This window comes from Limulus polyphemus, unplaced genomic scaffold (genome assembly GCF_000517525.1).
Source record: "Limulus polyphemus unplaced genomic scaffold, Limulus_polyphemus-2.1.2 Scaffold320, whole genome shotgun sequence".
Classification (NCBI taxonomy): Eukaryota; Metazoa; Arthropoda; class Merostomata; order Xiphosura; family Limulidae; genus Limulus; species Limulus polyphemus.
This window is the reverse complement of record NW_013665930.1, coordinates 109,107-126,717: the sequence shown is the minus strand read 5'-3', so window position 1 is coordinate 126,717 and position 17,611 is coordinate 109,107. Positions and strand designations below refer to the sequence as shown.

At 28.9% G+C, this 17,611-nt stretch overlaps 1 protein-coding gene across 12 annotated transcripts in view; it reads right to left on the bottom strand.

The window, feature by feature from the left end:
• LOC106457347 (inositol hexakisphosphate and diphosphoinositol-pentakisphosphate kinase-like) overlaps nucleotides 1–17,611 on the bottom strand; it is a 211,293-nt gene that overhangs the window by 109,436 nt on the left and 84,246 nt on the right. For all 12 annotated transcript variants that reach the window (XM_022383235.1, XM_022383240.1, XM_022383244.1 and 9 more), the window contains 5 exons: nucleotides 13,954–14,075; nucleotides 9,767–9,868; nucleotides 9,024–9,110; nucleotides 8,847–8,922; nucleotides 8,260–8,369 (listed from right to left, as the gene is read on the bottom strand). In XM_022383235.1, the coding sequence (XP_022238943.1) occupies nucleotides 8,260–8,369; nucleotides 8,847–8,922; nucleotides 9,024–9,110; nucleotides 9,767–9,868; nucleotides 13,954–14,075 (497 nt within the window). The remainder of the gene's footprint in view (nucleotides 1–8,259; nucleotides 8,370–8,846; nucleotides 8,923–9,023; nucleotides 9,111–9,766; nucleotides 9,869–13,953; nucleotides 14,076–17,611) is intronic.

The window sequence follows — 17,611 nt, the reverse complement described above, 5'->3', positions numbered from 1 at the left end:
CACAGCAAATTGTCAATGCAGAGATCTATAGTCAGCAACTGGAACATTTAAATCAAGCCCTTCATCAGAACACCTTTCTATCGGAAAGGCGTTCTTCTTCTCCACGACAATGTATGTCCACATGTGGCACGTCTGAAGCAACACAAGATTATGGAGTTGGGTTGAGAAGTTCTCCCTCACCCACCATATTCTCCAGATATGGCACCATGAGATTATCATCTATTTTCGTTCACTGCAACACTATCCTAATAGTAAAATGTATGCAAATGTGGAAGGTGATAAAGAGTACACTGACATGTTTTTTACTTCAAAGTCAAGTGATTTCTTTAATCAGAGCATTAACAACCTTACTGTAAGATGGAAAAGCATCATTGATAAGAATGAAGACTATTTCATTTAATATATATTTTGTTTTGATATACAAGTTGTTCAGGTGTTTTCATCTAAAAAAAGCGACACTAATTTCTTGACTACCTAATACCTTCAAAATGGGAATAATACTTCATAAACCAATATGAATTAATAAAATAATTGCATAAGAATGGTAGGTTTAGGCACATGAAAGAAATATATATTCTTCAAAAAACACTTAATCAGAATCAAAGAATCAATCAGCGATTCTTTCTACAAAAGTTAAATGAATGTCTTAATTTCTGCATGTCAAAACTTGAGGCCAAATGAGTAATTTTATGTAAAGATTTTATGGAATGCTATAAAAAATTATGTTTCATGCTTAACTTGTATTTTTATAAATATTTTATTTATCTTTCACATTTAATATAAAACATTATTCAATCATTTTCAAACAAATGAATCACATTTCCCTAAAAACTTAATAATTTTATTAAATATCTTGGAAAGCTACATGAGGGTTTTTGTGTGAGCTGTCCCTAATTTTGAAGAGATAGACTAGAGGAAAGGCAGTTAGTCAACACCACCCATTGCTAACTTTGCAAGACCAAATTATAAATTGGTAGTTCAGCATATCATATTCAACTAAACTCCTATGTTCCACATTTTATAAAAGCAGCCTTCCTTGCTTCTTGATATTCTTCTTCTAGAAAAGCATTTCTAAACCTTTTCGATACCAGGAATGGACTTGATGCCACACTACACTGTTGTGGACCACTATACACAAGCACTATGAAAAATCATCATGATTTAAATATGAATATTCTGTCACTTTTTATTTGTTTCTTTGTGTGAATTCCCACAAACCTGCACCAGTCCACAGTTGAGAAATGCTGTTCTGGCTTATCATATATTTGTAAGATCGCCATCATTGAAAGTCTTCAAAGCATGTCATGGTTACAATGAAATCAACAACTTAAAATGAAGTTTATTGTGACTAAAAGCACTAAAAACTAATAAGAGAAATGTTCTGCTTTTGAGTTTTATTTTACCTTTTTCTATAGATATTTGTCTTATTATTTAACATGCTGTATTTAATGACGTCTTCTTGCTTACATGCTAGTCACCTAACAAGAAACACGCCTAAACCATGGATATCTAGTCAAAGTTTTATAAGGTTTGATAGGCAGGGTTGTTGTGATTAAACCTGACAAAAAACTCAAGATTTTCACAGCAATTAACTATCACATGAAAACAAATCAGATTACTGAAGGTTCATAAATAAAATACATGAAAAGACTCCAAATACATTAAATATAAATAGCTATAACTGATCTACTAACTGAATAAAAAGAAATCTAGTTAACCTTTTACTTTTAAAATTCCTTCAGCCATTATTATAACAACATTTGATCTATTCCTTAATTAACTAATAATAGCATATGATGAAAAAAAAGGGTAAAATATATACGAGGGAAGTTTATAAAAATGTGGCTGTGTTGAAAATTTGTTAATCATAATAGTATCTTAAAGTTAATTTTAAGAAGTCTCTTGACACCACCATCTCATGTGTTTATTATAAACATATTAACCACTATTCTACTATTATTCTGTGTTATGAAAAATTATAAAGAACAGCAAAATTGAAATTAACAAAGCAGTCAACAGATGGACAAGAAAACTCCTGAAGCACGTAGAATTTACTTTCTACCCAATTATTGTTACTATGTTGCATAATGCGAGTTATAGCTCCCCCACCCATTATTATCATTTACAAATAAATCTACTTAGAATTCAAAAACATCTTACAAGTCAAGGCCTGTATATTTTTTTATGACATTCTTAAACAGAAATAACATACAACTGAATAAACTCTTAGAATACACACTTTATAATACTGATTTGAACATTACTTGGGAGAATATGGCATCAACTCCTCACTTGAGAGAGGGAAGTGAAAAGTTTACTACCTGTCAGATTCACTTACACCTTTATTTTCATTTGTAATAATAAATTTCTGTGAAATCACTCCGCACTACTCATTACATGCAAAGTCAATGACACCATTAAATTAAGTAATACTAAGCAGTCAATTCAGTGTCAATTATTTATCCATTTTGCTCCAATATTTTCGATGCTCATCATATCTTGCTTTATAAATTTGAATAGAAAATGATTTTATCTAGTATGGTTTGACTGTCAACAAAACTTACTTAAACAAGTATTCACTAGAATATTTTTCAAGCAGAAATGTATATGAAGTTATAGATTTTAATGATACAAGTTGAACAGATAAGAATATTATATTCTTGAAACAAAAATTCAGTGACAAAAACCTTAGTCAGCAGCCTTCACAAAGAATTGAGCAAAGTGACTACTTCAAAAAGAAATGAAAACATCAGATATGTTTGTTCATTCGAAATGTGTGATTAGAAATGGTTTGAAATAGAGCTGAGTGCCCAGCTCAGTCAAGTTCTATTTCTTGTAAAAGTTTCCTTCAGTTTTTATCTGATCTACAATCAGTCATGATATTGGAAAAAAGACTATGAGAGCTAAATAACAGTACATTGTAACCATTTCCTACCACAAGTCATGTTTAACACTTACATATATTAAGAATAAACATGCAACTATTATTGACGAGTTCATCAATAGTGTTTAGGTGCAGGAAAATATTTTGTCTTGTACCCAGTGTCATTAGCTGCAGATCTTGTCCCTTATATCATGCAGTACACACACTTTAATTTGACTGTCCCATGACAGAGATTAACAGCTAAACCTGTACACATTTCAAAATAACTATCACATAAAATTCTCTAACCTACAAAAGAAATCTGTAATTACTGTTTACAATTAAACTGAGGGGAGTAAATTATACATATAACTTCAAAATCACTACAAAGAAATCATATTACTTCAACCATCAGCATCATACGATATGGTTCAATACTATCAAGATTCAAAGTCCTGGGCAATTTCATTAAGAAATACATTTGTAGTTTTAAACAAATATATAATAACATACTAACAGATAATTCTAATTTCATTTCTTAATATGACTTATTAAAAATAACAGTACTGTTTTATCATTGGTACAAAAATAAATAAAAGCAGGAAAAATATGTGATAAATCACAATATATTCAACATTACAATGAACACAGTTGATTAATTTGCAACAGTTACCACATAAATATTTGTATATTGATAAATCTGGTTATTTTTATCATTCTAGAACAATTCAGTAAGATCATTACAACTCTTGTTATGTTCTGAGTTTTCCAACAAAAAAAAGATAATTGGTGATTTTTCACCTAGCTTGAAAGTAGGTTTCACATAAAAAAAAGTCAAATGAAAATTCCAGCTGAAACTTGAATCCTGAACTATACTACTGGAATAATAAATAGTATTAAAAAAAATTAAAACTACATACTCCATGTACACAGACATAACTGCAACATCAGTCTAATTCAGAAACTTCAAATATATCAAATGATATACAATAACAACATATCACTTTCATCTTGATATCAAAATTTGAAACTTACGAATTAGCTTGATTTTAAACACATATTAGTTACATAAGGAAATGCTTTTCTTAGTTTTCTTGAACCAGAAATTATAATTAAGTCCTAAAATATAGTTTACATAGCATCACATATATATTTTTAATGCATTATCAAAAATTGCAAAAAATACACAAAGATTATTGTTTCAAATCAAGAAAACACTTAAGTTTAGGGCACTATTCTATTTTTAACCTAGTGATACTTTATGGGCATTTTTATGAACTTATATTCTCATTATTTTTATTTTTTTGCAAGTCCTAATTATAACAATAATAATACTCAGTTTTTTATAAATCATGGTTTTCACATGTATATAAATCACTACTGATCACCAATTAAACTAAGTTGTTGGATGCACACCAAACTGATATAGAAACAATAATGAATGTTACATACCAACTAAAACATTAACAAACAAACTGATATAGAAACAATAATGAATGTTACATATCAACTAAAACATTAACAAACAAACTGATATAGAAACAATAATGAATGTTACATACCAACTAAAACATTAATAAACAAACTGATATAGAAACAATAATGAATGTTACATACCAAGTAACACAAAAATAAGTCTTCTGCTACCATATAAGTAATTGCTATTTCTTTTATTTAACAATAACTCTAAATGAACTCCAAACTCATACGACTGATTTACACAATTTTTTTGTATATTAACACATGCATTAAAACAACTTATTGTTAGAAATGTCCAATTACTTTATGTTATTTAATTGTAAGGGTTGATAAAGATTCAAACTGATTTGCTAAATAATAGTCCTAAGTACTCTGTCACACTGTCTGAATTAAAATAGCAATAATTCTGAAATACTAATAATGGTGCTCAATTTAAGCCAGTAAGAGTGAAATTTATTACTGGATAAACTACATTAATAAAAATCATGATAAGGGAAACTGATGTCATTGTTTCTGTTCTGTCACCAACAGAATTGATAAATAACTGGTGTAATGTATATTTTACTATTATTTAAAAACTCGTGTGTAAATGGAAAACAAAAACAACAACAATTCTATTTCCTACAGCAATCATAATCAATTCAGGCAACATTTCATCACACTGAAGATAATTATTCCCTAAACTACACTCTAAACTATCTATGGAAGTATTGTTATATTATTACTAACCTCACTTGTACCTTAAATCATGTTACACAGAAAACACATTTCATCAAATACTTTTTTCTGTCCAATTATTTAATATGCACATTTTAATACTATGTAAAGTGTGAATGACTATAAACAATTTCCAAAATAAATGAACATAAAGTTGGAATCATATGTTAAAGATTTGTATCTCTTCTTTTAAGATTTGTTGAAAGGTAAATTATAATGCTAACTTATGAAAAACATTAAAAATTTCTGATCAAACTTTAGTGTACTGTACAGCTTGTAGTATAGCCTTTGTGGCTACATAACAATATATGTCTGTTAGCAAAATATTAGTATTCAGTTGTTTTATAACCCCCAGTAGAATAGTTATTCTTGTATTTGTATTTCAGTAATATAGTAATGATCCCCATTTTCCATACTATGTAATTCGTTGTCAGTTATCTTGTTCCAGTAATATTCCCAGTTTATTAAAAGGTATATGCAAATTTTCAAATCCTGTAACAGCAGAGCAGTTAGTAAACTATACACACACACATTAGCATAACATACCCACACTCCACTGCAGGATTCTAAGGTCCCCTCATGATTCAGAGGCCTCAAGTACCAGTCAAGTGTTTTCATTATCTTAATTACTTCTATAGTTACTAAAGTGTACCAATTTTTTAATTGATTTGTCTGTTGCCATTTTCCAACTCAATTCAATTCTGTTTAAGAGCAACTAGTTTTAATTTAGCTTCTCAGAATCGTTTTTTTTTCTTCCTGTGTTTTATTTGAATTATTTTCATTCTCTGAATTCTCCAATATTCTCTGATTCATATTTTTCTTCCCATTGTTTGTTACTGTTTCCTACACTTAATTCAATTTAACTTTTTTTAAATCTTCGATGTATATTTTTTTCCCATGTTTGTGTTGAAAAAAATAAAAGAGTATTTAGCAGAAAACCTCCACATATTGTTCATTCAGTAAGTGAGAACTGGAAAAAAATAGGATACTTTTCTATAGACATTCAGAAAACAAAACTATAAGTATAAAGGGATATAGGGCAAAAAAATTGGCCAAATTTTTTTGAGTCAAATCTAAAAAATAATACCCAGGTGCACACCCCCAGATTTCCCTTAGATGCATGCAAAGTTTCAGGTCTCCGGGTTCTTTCTTCTTGGAGCTATGGTAGTCACACACACACAGACTCTTTTATTATTATAGAAAAAAATATAAAAAATGATACCCACACGCACACTCTCAGAATCCCCTTAGTAAAGATGCAAAGATTCAGGTCTTTGGGTTCTTTCCTCTTGGAGTTATGGCAGTCACGCACACAGTATGTATTTAAAATTTCTATATAAATTTAAAAAGTGTTGTAGAAAACTGGTTTTGTAGTTCCTGACAAGTTACATTTAACACCAAAAATTATTGCCTCTGAAAGCAGACTGCATCCATAGCTTTATTAAACAGCCATATTAGTTTTTTAAACTTTTAACTGATTTGTTTGTTGTGAAGTACAAAGCTATAAACTGGGCTCTCTCAGTATCTGTGCTGTGCCCATCACAGTCTAAATCTCCAGTCTAAGTATTAGGCCCTCAAGCTTACTACTGATACACTAAGTACTTTTCAGTTTATATACTCCTGTTATATTATGGGTTCCTTGTCAATGACTACAACATTTTTTGTAACATTAGCATAAAATCAATGTAAACTTTTGTTTAGCACATACTGAAAAAATAAATCTTTCAAGTGATGTATTATTACGTATTTGATGTATTATCAAACGTTACAAAGACTACCTTGTATCAGATAGAGTATGCTAATATTGCAAGTTTTTATGTAGAAAAATGTGTAGATGTACTGACATATTTTGTTACATTGTGAAACATACTAAAAAGAATTTCAAAATTACCCCTAAGAAAAGTACAATTTACATGTCATGTTATTCTCTTTCTTACACTGAGTTCCAGATATCATTGGTGAACAGTTAGGTTTAGTTTTTAATAGTCCAACACAAACCACAAAAAGAGCCTAAAAATTACTTTTCAGAATATCTCATTAGGTTTAAATTTATAGTATTAAAGACATATTTCATAAAAAAAGTTTTGTGTAAAAACATCTTATTTTTGCAAAACAAATAAGATGATTTTGTGAAAAAAAAATTCTTTAATTAACAAATGTAGTCATTCAATAAATACTCAACTCATGAAATTAACTTAACATCAGTGAAAAATGTGAAATATACTTCTTGTGCCATCACATGCCAGCCAAATTAAAGCGTGATTTTCAAAAATCGAGAGAGGATGTAATTCTTTAGTGATCAAACATGCAAAAATAAGTATCATTCCCAATAAATATACCCAAATATTTCAGGCTTGATTATAATAAGAAATTTTAAAACAAGTTGCATAAAAATTATAAAAGTCTGCTAAAGAAATCGAATTGGATGGAAGTCTTCTTTTATCAATCTAATCTTCATGTATAATTTCCCCTTGCTTTAAACATGAGCTTCAAGTAATAATGGATGTAATTCCAATACTGAGTGCCACTAACTAGCTTCTAATAAACTCAAATATTATGTCAATTAAGTAAGAAGTAGTATCATCTCATAAAGAGCACAATGTCATACTGCTGCAAGTAAATTTTGAAAAGTGTGCATAATGCAATTCATTGCCAGCACTTATACTATTTTATATTAGAGCTACCAATATTTTCTTTGTCATTGCAAAATCAGCTGAAATATTAATCGGAGTTGATAATCATCTTAAGTCTGATGCTGTCGAACCTAGAAATTTTCCCCTCTACATTAGTGAATAAGCTGTCATTAAGATAACTTTGCATGAATATATTAAAAAGTTAACACATTATTTAGATATTTTAATCTAGGAACTTATTTGCATTTCTAAACATCTCATTAGCTACTAAAAGAAAAACTATTAATGAAACATAAACAAAGGTTTGATAGGATGCTACTGTAACAACTTATGTCTTGTTATGTAAACAAGTATATTTCACCAATTGTTTCACTGCAAACATATACACAAACAAGACACTTGTTAACCATGTGAAATTATAATTTCACCATTTAATAAAAAGTTGAATTCTAGCTTGTTTTCCAAGAGTTCATTCTTTGCTGCACATATTGGTAATACGGAATAATTAATGTACATGTTTTATACCCTGACTTCAAATAACTATATAAAACAACATGAATAACATACATTTCTAAGACTGCCTTTAACTGTTCCAGCTTAGCCTTGTTTTCTTCAATTTCAAGATCAGGTTTTTTATCCAGCTCTGAGAGAAGAAATCTTGCAATATCCAGAATTTCCTGAATTTAAACAAAGATCAAGCTTGAAATATATACAACCGAACATTACACTTTACACGTGTGAGTCATGTATATGAATTAAAAGTACATAATACAATATCTTCCGAAATTACTTGCATAAGGATAAACAAATTTTCTGATTTAAAACAGCACAAATGGAACAATACCAAATGTATACGTAAAATGTCAAAACTTGTATCCATATAAATTTGGTATTGTTCTGTTAGTGTGGTTTTAACCTTCATTGGAACTTACCTTACATCGTATTGTGTATTTACCTGTTATTATAAATCTTTTGACCTTACAGTGTGTTTTCACACATCCTATCATTAACTGGTAAAATCAGGATAGTTAATATTTTTCCCTTTACATGAATAGTCTTATAAAATACAGTCATTAATTTTGTTACTTAACACTTTATTGGTCTTTCTTCAAAATAAAAATAATCATTGCAATAACAAATCACAAAGCACTTACTTGAAGTTGTTTGGGTTTTTTTAGCTTAATGTGGTGATCTTTGTAGCCTCCATACTTTTCAAATATCTCAAAAAACCTAAAAATTAAATAAAGTGTACATTAAAAAAGATTTTTGAAGAGTTATTATTAAAAACCTAAAAAGAAAAAACAAGAAAGTAAATAGATTTTATAAGTTACCTAGGGTGTTTTACTTCCATCTTCATCTTCTGTTTTGGAGTGCGATCTCCATGCCTGATTACTGCTATAACACATCTGAGTTCCATCCTGAAGAATAAAACTAGCACTTAGTTACTTTTTTACTTTATTTAAAAACTTCAAATTTTTCATTTAACTTTTTGGTTACCAGATAAATACCCTGACACACAAACAAGAAATGATTCAAAATTTATATGTTTTAAATTTTCAACTAACTATTCAAGTACTAAAACAGTCTGTGAAGTTCATGTCAAAGATATTAAAATAATGGAATTTGGTTGAAATAACTTATAAGTAAAAAATTTTAGTAATGTTTGTCAAACAATTCCAATAATAGTCTTTATCCAATTGAAATTTATTTTCAAGTCCATATCCTAGTCAATTTAAGTTAAAAAAGAAAGTTTCCAGAAAGAGCAAATTATCAACATAAAAAATCTAAATTGATCCAACTGGTTAATGGTTAAGCTGACACAGACTTAAATAAAAAAAAAAAAAACACCACCAGATTATACACCCACTCCATTTTTTACCACTTTTAATAGTTTCATCATCAAAATAAAAATAGTCTAAATTAGACTCGATGAATTAGAATGTAATGGACAATAAAAAACTTACTTCTTGTAAAAAATCACATTTATAAGTAATATACTAAAAAATTTAATACTCTTATGAAGAGAAAAAAGAAGTGTGTATAATCTATTTGGTAGTTAAACACAGACACCTACATTTTTCCAAACGTGGTTGGAACTATTGGTGGATCGTCTAGCTGAAATGGCATCGACCAAGGAATGTGCAGCTGTGGGGCCAATTCTCTAAGTATCATGTTTCTAACAAGATAATTAAAAAACTATACAATAAATAGCAACACTATGATAATGGCATATAAGTGTTTAAAACAAAAACCGTTATCTCTTTCACATCATAAGACATTCCCTCTTGCTTGAAGGCAAGAAACAAAAAGGAAAATTATCTTCACTCACATCACACTTTCCCAATTTCAACTGCAAGAACAGAGAAATATTCAAAATACAAGCAACTAAATGTCAATGTTTTCAGTTGTCCGTTCCCTTGTATGGGACTCTCACTACAGCCAAGTATGCTTCACATAATGTTATCACAGACAAGGTGGCATGTCCAAGAAGATATCCTTCCCAATGACATCCATCAAAAACTTCATTCTTGTCTTCCTGTAACTAAATTTAACTTTCCCTTTAGAAATCAAAAAGTTCTGTCAATTTACCTTTAGAAAACTGTGAATCTTATTAACCAAATAAATATATGAATCATTAAAAAAAAACTAATGTTAATAAAACAAAAATTATCAGGTCACATAATGTTTTACCAAATTGTCCCATCATTTACAACCATTTATTACCAGTAATAGATGTATCTAGCTAACCAGCTTATACTCATTTTAATAAAAACATTTTTTTCTATTCCAATGGTACAGTTGAAATACAATTCTGAAAACAGAAATATATTCAAAAGTTAAAACTGAGACACACATTCTAAAAGAAAGAGACATCTTTGTTTCACAGTTTGGAATGATCCTTGGAACATTAATGAATACAATAAATAGCCACCTCTTAGGCTGATCTTGGAAATAACTAAACATTTAAGCATAATCCTGTCCTTTCAATACAAATAGTTTTATATTCTCACTATTGGTTCAAAAAAATACACTTTGTTTTGTTGCTGATACAGTTTCTTAATACAGCAGTTCAACTTCAATTTTTTCTTGGCATTAAGCCAATGTGGATCATTTAACTCAAAGGTCACTTTCTTTTATTTTTTTGGTAGATTAAATGTCACCACAGTGAAGATGAAAACAGAAGCTAAAAATTAAAAACTTTTTTAACCAAACAAAAAGGAAAATATATCTTGAACATAAATCATTATATTATTCACTTCTTGTTGAAATAACATGAAACTGCTAATAATCAAAGATAACCTAAGTACACCAGAATACTAAATAGGCTTTTTTAATATTCAAAGATCATAACCAAAATACAAGTCTTTTACCAATGTTTTAACTTATAAGTATGTTTGATTTGTGTTATTAAATTATCAAAGATTTTATTATTTGATCTCAGAAAAAAAAAAATCCAAACTTAAAAGGAAAAGCGAGACAACTCAAGAAAAATAATTCATATTTTTAAATCTTCACTGTATAAATTGGAAAGTGTTAATTTATTTTCTTTTAATTTATTCAACAGTCAAACTAAGCTAAGCTATCACAGTCAAAACAGCATAATCATTTCAAAAAGGAAATAATTTTATAAAAATTGAGCAGTAATACATAAACTCTTTAATACAGTAGTCCCCCTTAGATATGACCGACCTATCTGCCATGATAAAAAAGTTGCATTATTCATAGGATCAATAACCAGATAATGAAGAACGACTGTGTTCAAGCTGTGCCAGTTGCTATTCCCAGATAACATAGTAAACTGGTACAATGTATAATAACAGTTAAATAAAGATAACTTAAAATTGTTTTATTTATGTTTTATGTAAGATAATTTATTCATCAATCACATTTATTTCATGAAGATACATGTACCACATTTTTTAGTACATACATATAAAACATTACAAACTGACACAGAATTTATTTCATAAAAAATTATCCTTTGTTTGTTTTGCACATTTAACAGTCACTTTGAATGTTCACGAGTCTGGCAATTATTATATCAGGAAGCATTTCTTTGTTAGTTTTCAGCACAGTATTTTAGTATCAATTTATAAAATAACGTGTAATAAATGTCCAGAATTCTACATCAGAGAAACCGGAAGAAAATTGAAAACATCCCATACTTGTATTTATTATCATTGCAACTCAAAAAATTCACAATATATCTATACAAAACTCTGTAATTTTAAACAAAGAACCAAACATTGGAAGCTACATATATTGATTTAACAAAACAGCCCCACCCTAAACCAAAATTTCACCTCCAAACTTGGATCACAGCTCGAAAAGGGACCATTCCTCAAATTTGAAAGAACCAGTAAAGAAATAAGAATAAATATGTGAACTAATTTATTGCTAGACTAGCCAATGCCTTATAAGGTAATTCTCTCTGAAGACAAATACAACATAAAATGTAATATGTTACATTAAAACAATTTCAAGTTAACTAAAAATTCTCTAATTTCCACGTTGCATTTATTTTGTACCTTTCGTCACAACTTTGGTCTATATCAACATCCATGTCATGTTTCTATATCAACACTTTGAGCCTTCTTCTTCACAGCAACTTCCTGTTCTCAGCTTGAGACATTTGCAGCTTTTCTGGATGGTTTGAGGCCTTTTATTAGCCATGCTTACCACACAAATTAGTCAAGTCTGTCACTCAACAAACCAGAGTTAATAATCTTCATAACCCACTAGTTAATACTAATCAAGTTACTTAATGTCTAGACCAATGGCTCAAAATCTACTACATTCACTAAAAGAATAAGCCTTAATTCCACGAGCAGGGTGAAGACAAACAACAGTTTCTGATCACCCCTGGTTACCTTTCAGGACCTGAATGTTTTTAAACCAAAATACATACACACATGTACCAAGGAGTTTGATTTGAACACCCCATGGTACCAAGATACATATACTAAGCTGTGAAGCAATCTCCAGTAATGTGACCTCTTTGTTCCTCACTGTATACACCATATTCATGATGTGTCTCTATAAATTTCATTACTGATATGAAGAAAATTCATTTTTCAACCTTTCACCCAAAAATCATGGTCGTATATCTCATCTGTCAGGAAGTCATTCGTGGGAGGTCAGATCAATGTAAAATCATTCAGTGCACAGAAAAAAAGTTGTATCTAAAAGGAAGTTCTTATTGGGAGGGGTTGTATACACCAGGGACTACTGTAATGCTTTAAATTTAATAAAAACTAGTTCTATTTCATAGTTTAATATATTCTTTACCACCTCTCAATCAAAATAGGGGAATATTAATCTCAATGCAGATACAATATTCAATAATAATTTTCAAACTCACATCAGTAGTATTACATTTGTATACTTATAATTTTAATTCTACTTCACAGTATTAATTTGAAAGATCTGGAAGAGTTAATAAAAATATTATTATAGTAAGGATGGATAAGTAAAAAAAGTATAACTTTCATGATATTCAATTGTATTTTATATATTAAATGATAAAACTGACTTTTTGAAATCTGAAAAAACATTCTACAGAAACAAGAGTATTTATTTATATGTTTCAAAATAACAAAATATTCAGTAACATTTTGAACAATAAAACTTATCAAGAAACTAGTAGCATAAGTATGCTCCTATGGCCTCTGCATTTGAAGGGGGGGGGGGGGTCCAAAGACAAAAGAGGGCTCAAAAAACCTGATAAACGTAAGAATTGCCAACAAAGAAAATAAATGTGGAACAACCAATTACTTTTTATGCAGGACGGCCCATCTTTTGTAGTTACTTCACTACAAGAAACTAAGTTGTATTATATAGTTTTTGCAACAAAAAGAATTAATTTATACATGTTCATGTATTCTATGTTCAGCAATAACATAAATGAACACAAGAATTGATTAGACATAGATTAAAGGTTTGGATACTACCACATGATAGATTTTTCTGTAATGTCATGATAATTTCTGTTTTATAACTGGTGAACTTCTGAAAGTAATTTTAGATAAACACACAAATGTAAACTATATATTTGAAATAATGTAGTTTGAACAGTTTACTAGGTCAGCTGACTGAATTATGTAAGCCTTCATTGCACAGTAAAAGGGAATTTAAATAGTACTTTCCAAACACAATTCAGTCATTCAAACTATATGAAAATAACTCCGTATTTAGCAAATACCTCAATTATTAGTATGTGCAATTAAATGTGTAAAAAATTTATGACTTCTGAATACATACCCTAATATCTTTGCACAGTCATCATAATATTTCATAGAATTCTTGACAAAACTGAATCCATTTACATCACACACATAGGACTTGCCATTTGTTCTTAAGAAATCAAACCCACAAACTGTTTGCTGAAAGAAATCAATTACTACACATTATAAAGCATAACTGAAAAAGAATGTTCTAAAGAATTAACAGCTCATTCAAATATCCTAACATAAATATGAAAAAACTATCGAACTACTGTAAAGAATGTGTTGTATTTATATATTCAAAATACAAGCCAAACATTTGAGTTCAGAGAAGTAGTTTATTCTTTATACTTTTGTCTGTTTCTATTTTGAATTAGTTTCATATTATTTATAATGGAAGGCTACAAAGGATTATATGTTCTACCTCCACATTCAACCTCGTACTAGGGGTTTTGGTCTTATTAGTTAAATGGTCTGATGGTAAGTTAAAAATATTTTTACTGTAATAATTAAACCTGTAAATTACTTTTTTAAGATACTGTGATCTTAATAATAACAGAGATAAATGATAAGAGTGTTTTTTTACTTTTTTTGCCTCCTAATTTATGATGCACACAAAACATGTCATTTTCAGTGTCAAAGCTTGCTTTAAAATCATAATATAAAATTTTCCTTATTCTTATGATATTGTAACATTGTACAACCTACAAAAACAATGTTAATGGAATATTAAAAATTATTCCTTTGGCAATTAGGCATTAAACATAAGTTTAAAATCTTTTAAGTCTCTCTAAATAATTTTTTAAAAATATTTTCTTGTTTGTTTATTGTTAAGCACAAAGCTACACAGTGTCCACCAAGGGTATCAAAACCCAGTTTTTAGCAATAAAAGCCTTATACATGCACTCATATCTTTTGTATGTGTTTGTGTCAACTAAATTTAAAATTGTTGTGTATAAACAGATAAATACACACAATAGAAACTGTCCAGAGATAATCAAAGCAAAACAAAAACTTGATTTTTTTATCATCAAACATTGGTTTTTCAAATTGAGTAGATAATGATTATAATTTTACTAATGATATTATCAGTATAAAATAATATTTGTTACAATTAAAAGTCTGTACATATCTCAAACTACTGAAAAAAATTCTCTAGTCTAAGAGAAGCATATCATATATCTACCAAAAAAACCAAACTTTAAGGAAAACTTTTCTTTGTCACCAAAAACCCTTCAGTATTTCAAGGTAAGTTAATAATCATTCTATTACAAATTGGATTTTTTATTTCACATATCAATCATTAATATATGCTCAGAACTTTGGAAGAAAGCATAAAATTTCTTAGTAGACAGAAGGTCAAACTGACATTTTAATAATACTTTAAATGCCACATAACAATCTAAAAATTCCTTGTTTTACTAACGGTTTAAGTGTTAATTGGAAAACAAAACCAAGTCCAGTAAGAAATCTACACAGATAAATAGTTCTTAATCTGGATATTTATCACTATACTTGAAAAAATTTACAAAGATATCTAAACTATTTTACTTGTTTTTATATATGATATTAAAAATTGCTTTTTAGAATTCTGTTATTCTAAAAAACATCTGAAAATAAGGATTAATTAGAATACATTAATGTTACACTTCAGCAGCTCATACCAGCAACACACTAAACACTGAAACCATAGTTTGAAAAATTTACAACAGGAGTGAGCAGTAAGAGTTACAATACTGAAAAGAAGAGACAAAACCTCAGTTACTTACAAACCAAACTTTTGGTTTACTTAATTTTAAGCATTACTGTGCTAGTCTACTCACTATCTCAAACAATGTATTTCATAATGTACTGGGGAATAACACTGAATTGTATTCCTACGTAGTGTTCTGTTGGTTTCTGTACTGAACAGAGTTTGAAATATTGACTTCCCTCCCAATTAGAAAAACAGATTATTCATACGTTTTAGTCATGCTATTAAACTAAGCTTATTTTAAAGACTATGTCGGTTGTATCCCAGCCAGCCTGATGTGCCCTGGTACTGAGAGAAAGGCCACATCCAATCAGGATATAGCAGATTTAGTACGGTTCACATATTTCACTTTTAAGTTCTTAGAATTGCTAACAGTTTTCTCTCACTGATTCTGTGGTTTCTTGACCCATTCTGGGACCAAGAAGACTAACTTAATAGTTGATCATTTCTTCTGAATGACAGTAAAGTTAATTCAAATACAAAATTATCAAATATAAATAATATTGTGTTATTAATCTTTAACTTAAAAATCTAATTTATAAATGAATGGAATAAAATGTATAACAATTACAATTCACTTACTTAATCTAGTTCACACCATAACAGTCATTGTTCAAGAAAGTTCATAATATAAACAGTTCTGACCATTACAACACCTGCTGTATTTTAGTTAGTCTGATAAGCCCTTGTACCAAGGAAAGGAACACATCACCACTGGATACGGCATATTAAGTGTGGTTGACATATTATATTGCATTTTTCTTTAATTCATTCATAAGTTCTTAGAACATCAATGTAGCTTGCTTTAAATTTATATAATATGCAGAGATTAAAAGTCAGAATACTCTTATTGAAAGAAAGAGAGACAAAGAATTAAAGAAATTTGTAACATCAAAAACAGCTAACTTAATAGCGTAAGTTGACACCAATGGACACGAGAAAAGGATACTTAAAAATGAAGGAAATATTGATAAATTTTTTATATATGTTTAACCAATAAGTTATATTGAGTATCAGACTAGACAATTACGTGATGAATCACAAGACTCCTTTTTGTTTTATGAAAGGCAGAGACAGCTAGATATCACAGCCTCTGAAATCAGAAGGTAAGTAAAAATCTCTTATTCTTCTCTGTTTTCCAATAGATTCCCCATGGCTCCAAAAAACTGATCTTCTGACTCATTTCAACACTTCGGACAGAGAAAACTTGTTTTTCTCCACTATTCATTATGTATATAAATTAACTACATATAGCTTACACAGAATATAAAAAAAGGTCAATAATTTTAAGCAGTAGCTTAAAACATAAAAAAAAAATTATGTAACTCAAGAATTCAGATTGTTCTTGGTATAAGGAATTTGACATCTAAATCTCATGGACATTTTTAAGTTTGAAAGCGATACAAAGTACAATTTGGTACAATGAAATCAAAATCAGAAAAGGGGAAAGAACTTTTACATAAAAAATGATCAATGACAAAAAGATGTTTTTATTATTTAAAATATTATAGGACACCCTTCCTCTGACAATTTTAAATTTTGATGAAATGTAATCTGTATGAAAGTCTTAACCCTGTGACTACTGGTGCCATTTTTAAATTCTTTTCTGCACATGTCATAAAGCGTTACTGAGTTACATTCAAAATTTAATCAAAGTATTTTATTATCAATGTATTTTAATAAAATTAGCATTACCATGTACATTATAACTCAAAGCCTTATATTATTTAAGTTTTAATTCATTTATTTCATAAAAAACTGCTAAAACAATAATTAAAAACTACAGGTTTGCTCTCACTTGAAGTACAAGCAGCTATAACAACTGGACTTTTGACTTTATACACAAGAATTGACTATGGTTAAAAAGTTTTTCTTGCTGGCAATAAACTACACATACACAGCGTGGTCACAAGCAAATAGACACCACCATTTTAGAAAAAAT